Source organism: Glycine soja, chromosome 18 (assembly GCF_004193775.1).
Source record: "Glycine soja cultivar W05 chromosome 18, ASM419377v2, whole genome shotgun sequence".
Lineage (NCBI taxonomy): Eukaryota > Viridiplantae > Streptophyta > Magnoliopsida > Fabales > Fabaceae > Glycine > Glycine soja.
In genome coordinates this window covers 5,755,554-5,760,133 of record NC_041019.1, presented here as the reverse complement: position 1 = coordinate 5,760,133, position 4,580 = coordinate 5,755,554, and the positions used below count along the sequence as shown (strand labels likewise).

The 4,580-nt window shown below is 33.8% G+C and overlaps 1 protein-coding gene across 1 annotated transcript; it reads right to left on the bottom strand.

Annotated features, from left to right (window-relative positions):
- Window positions 1-1,539: 1,539 nt before the first annotated feature.
- LOC114395409 lies at window positions 1,540-3,694 on the bottom strand. Its single transcript, XM_028357183.1, has 2 exons — window positions 2,241-3,694; window positions 1,540-1,960 (listed from the first exon to the last, which is right to left on the bottom strand). The coding sequence occupies exons 1-2, from the start codon at window positions 3,229-3,231 to the stop codon at window positions 1,617-1,619; spliced, it is 1,335 nt and encodes a 444-aa protein (XP_028212984.1). The 5' UTR covers window positions 3,232-3,694; the 3' UTR covers window positions 1,540-1,616.
- Between the last annotated feature and the right edge of the window lie 886 nt (window positions 3,695-4,580).

Below are 4,580 nucleotides of genomic sequence, written 5' to 3'. Positions count from 1 at the left end.
TCATCTTAAATAAGAGTGGGTATAACATAACATGATAACAAAGGTTTCTTATTGTAGTGTTTAATATGCCAACAATGAATTTTCCAAAAATTAACTTTTAAATTCAAATGACGATGAGATAGGATAAATCCAACTAACAGAATTAGAGTCCAAAACGTTTAAAGTTTCTTTAAATTTTTAATGTTAATTTTAATTTGGTTAAACTTTTGAATAACTTATATAACCCTTAAACATCCCCTCCAAAGCTATTTGTTCCTGGTGTTCCAAAAATGTATGTGATTTGTACTAGTTATATCTTTGGTTGTCACTTTGTGAAAAATCATTAAGTATCAATGTTACCTATGACTTGATTGGTGAAATAATATTTTTCTTCAAGAAAACATGGTGAAAAATTTCTAGATAGAGGACTTTTTTCATCCCCCTCCCCCTGATATATATAAATGTGTATGTCTATCCTTAAAATTTAAATATGCTCTTAATGCATATATAATATATCCTATTACACTTTTAAAATTTAATATTAACGGAATAGTTGAACAAGTTATAACTGAATATTAGAATATTTGTTTCTTTGAACTGTTTTTTGTTTTATGGTTTTTAGAACTAAAGTGCAGTTAAAAAAAACTAAGAAAGCAACAGTTGAAGGTTGCTTTCAGGATGTTTGATTAATTTCTCTTATCGGTGTTAAAAATTGTTTTATAACACAATTCATTAATTAAAGTTAACATTCAAAATCTATCAAGTTTTGAAATTATTTTCTAAGTAGGTGTTTTAAAAAACAAAAAACAGAAACAACTACAGATATTTTCTCATTATCTTCTTTTTTTTTTGTTCAGCCAAAGCAAAAAGAATTGTATTAATAACAGGGCCATAAGAGATACCCCAAACGAAAATACGTAGTAGGCTTCACCAAAAGAGAGAAGAATTACACTATCGGCAAGGTTATATCATATTTGGCATATAGCACATGCAAATATTAAATAACCCTCTAAACTATCCCCCACCGAAACAAAAAGCCATGCCACAACAAATATTTCCCAATACATAATAACACTTTTGTGATCTTAACTATCAAGAATGTGAGTCATTAGCTACACATGGTAAAACACGCACTTTGGAGTGAATGTCACCTTTTATTGCTTATTTTAAACTAAAAATAGTTTTTTAAAATAAAAATCAAACACACCATTCTCCTTTTCATTTTGAAAAGTAGTGAAAACACACAAAAAAAGATGCGTTTTCATTAACGGCAATACTGTAAATATGGCAATCCTGCAAGCACATTCTCAAAGAAAAAGAATATAATTGAGGTATATATTTGAGAAGGAAAATGCAATTTATTCTATAATTACCTATTAATGTATTAAAGCACGTACATCCATGAGAATTTGGTCCTAAACCAAAAGCATCTGTTTGTCTCCCTTGATCAATTTGCTTTCAAATTTTCGCTCATATCTCAAAGAATTCATCAAAAACAAATTTAAGAATCTTCCTGGATGCAGCACTAGGTGAGATAGGGAAAAAATAAAAACGGAAAAGTAGTAAGGAAATTTAAATCTTTATACACTTTATGTCAATATGCTCAATTTACAAATTTTGAAGAAGTTGCGAAGTTGTCAGTGGATGCCAGCAAGTTGATCCACAAGCTCATTTAGCAAGTGATCAAATATTTCTGACTCAAAATCCGCACTTATGCTACCTAAATCACCTTGTTTATTGGTCCATATATGTATCTTATTTGATTCAGCCAATTCATCTTCAACTATTCTGCAAACTTCAACCCAAATATCTATATACTCCTGGCCATTCATCTCTTTTTTCTTTGACCCTTCATGTTTGTTGTTGTCAATTGCCTCAACCTTACTCTCATCATCAATCATCAAGTTACCATCAGATCTCACAGGAAGGTGCTGATCATTGTCAAGCTTTGGTGACAATTTTCTTCTTGCACTCAAACCAACTGCAAAAGAATGTACCACTGCAATTAGTTCATTTGCAATTCCTAATAGAAACTTCAAAACTTGAACATAATCTATTGAGCGGACATAGTGTGAATTTGGTTAAAATTAGTTTTGAAGTAAAATTATTCGATTTGAGACCAAACATGTGAACATTTATCTAAAATCATGTTCACTGGTATTTCAATTTAATTTTGGATTATCCAACATGAATTCAAACATTCACATAATGTATATCAAAAGCAAAATAAAGTGTAACTCAAATTATCGAAGGAAACAAACCTGTTGCACAAGCTTCACGCTCAAAATCAAGGACAGAAACTGGGCTTGAATCTTCTGACTTGGTTTCAACTTCTATCTTGTTTTCTTTCTGACAAATTGTTTTCTTCTTTTTCCTCCTCCTCTTCTGCTTTTCACCAACCGCAACTTCCTTGCACTTCATGTTCTGAGACAATTTCACTGCTTCATAATCATCAAAACACTTCTTCTTTTCAGAAGAAGCCTTGGAAGGATGCAAAGTGTTTGTGATTTCTTGAAGCTTACCACCACTTCCAACACTCCCACTAGACACATCAGAGACCCTTTTTTTTCCAAGTTTCCCCTTCTCAATCAAAACCTTCTCATCACACACTTTTTCTCTTTTGTTTTCCCTCAACTCACCTCTCTCTGATCGCACTTTCTGCTTCAATTCTGCACAACCCGGTTCCCTCTTTCTCCCATTGGACTTGAATTCTCTACCCTCACCACCTTCACCTTCAAAACTTAGCTCCAAAAACTTGTCACTTTCATGTAGAAGAAAAGTTGGAGCCTCCCTAAAAGACAATGTGGACTTAACCCTCTTATGCAGAACCTCCTCCATTCCATTGCATACTCCCAAATAGTCCACAGAATTCATGGATCTGCTACGCGAAAGTGAATTTGGTTTTGATCCACAAGGTATCTCAATTGTTTCCAAACCCATTAACCTCGCCACTATCCCAGGAGTAGTAGTAGTAGTAATAATACTAGTAGCAGAAGTAGTAGTAGTAGTCGTATCGATCTCAGTATTCTGCTTAGCCTTCAAGTTTTGATCTTTGCCACTCAACATAGCATTTGATGAATCAAGTTCTCTAATTTGGTCCCTTGGAAGGCCATCAGAGCAAAGAATTTTGCGCAAGATAGCAGTGAGACACCCTGAAGTGGTGCTTTTGGAGGTGCACATAGTTGGGTCCAAACTTGTGGTGGATAAAGAAGATGGGGATGCATGAGAAGAAGTTGATGAGAGCTTCTTCATGTTTTGAATGATCTAGGAAACAAAAGGGAAACAAGCAAAGTGAAAAGAAAAGAAGAAAAAAAACTAAATTTTTAAAACCGAAAAAAGGAAAAGTGAAATGGGGGTGTTGGAATCTCAAACTTCCAATGATAAAGCCATAGTTTCCAAATAGAAAAGGCAATGGGAATTGGGAACAATCTAAAGTGGGATTTGAATTTTGCTACATCAAGGAAGAAAAAGGGTGGCGGGCTTTGCATTTGAATGTGAGAAAGAGCAAAGTACTTAGAAAATGAAAATGAGTAGTCTGGCGTTGTGAGTGAGTGGTTCTTTGCTTTTGCACATTGATATATAGTGCAGTGGCTTGTCTCCACGCGCGTTGTAAAGCCATTTTTTGTGCTGAATTTGTGCTGTGTTTTTTCCCAGTTTTAAGCAAGCAGTGGCCACGCTCTTGGGGCGCGTTAACGTGACACCTTTTGTCACCTTGTTTTGAAGTTCAAAGTACTTTCAAAACGCTAGAAAAGGAAAAGCATGTCCTGTGAGAAGTGAGGTTCTCCACTTGGGATGTGGTTTTTAGCATTTTATTTACTTTTGACAGAAACTGAGGGATGAGGATTGGACCTCAATGCTCTAACCGAGGAAACTGATTATGTCCATTTGTCATTTTGTGTGTAGGGTGAGACATTGTTACTTTGTATTATGTCTATGTTTTCTTTTGTTTTAGTCAGATTAGAATGTAACTGGTGATGTCAGTGGCTTTAGGGATGAAAATTTTTATTGGGTTCTGCAGCCGAAGATACTGACTTATATGGCTGTGTTTGTTCCAACTACTTTATGAAATCATAAACGTGGGATTTGTTTTCTTTCATTATGCATTATGATGTCATTTAAAAGTATTACTAATACTACGTTGTACCTAAATAAAATGATTTATGTACGAACTTATTCCTGTGACTTCTGTCAAATATGTGAATTCACCCTTTCTTTGTTGATTCTCAGATAATTAATAAAAAGCGTGTACATGTATTTTTTTCCTTTCAGAATTCATATTGTTCTTTTCCATGTTACACAGCAGAAATCAAATCATCAATGTTTAAGAGAGTAAAAACGTGATTAAGCAAGATGTTTTGATTTTTAGAGTATTATTTAAAATTTTCTCAAATGCAAAAAACTCTAAAAACTTAGCACGTGTTTGGATTCATTGTCGGCAACCGTAGCTCATAAGCATTAGCGATTAATTGCTTTTATGTTACGTTTGACTAAAGCTACACCCAAACGCAAATTGCGGATGACAATTAAATATGCACTAAGGATTTTAACCCATAACAATTCAAGCACTAATTAGTCATTGCTTTTATGTTAATTTTGGTTTT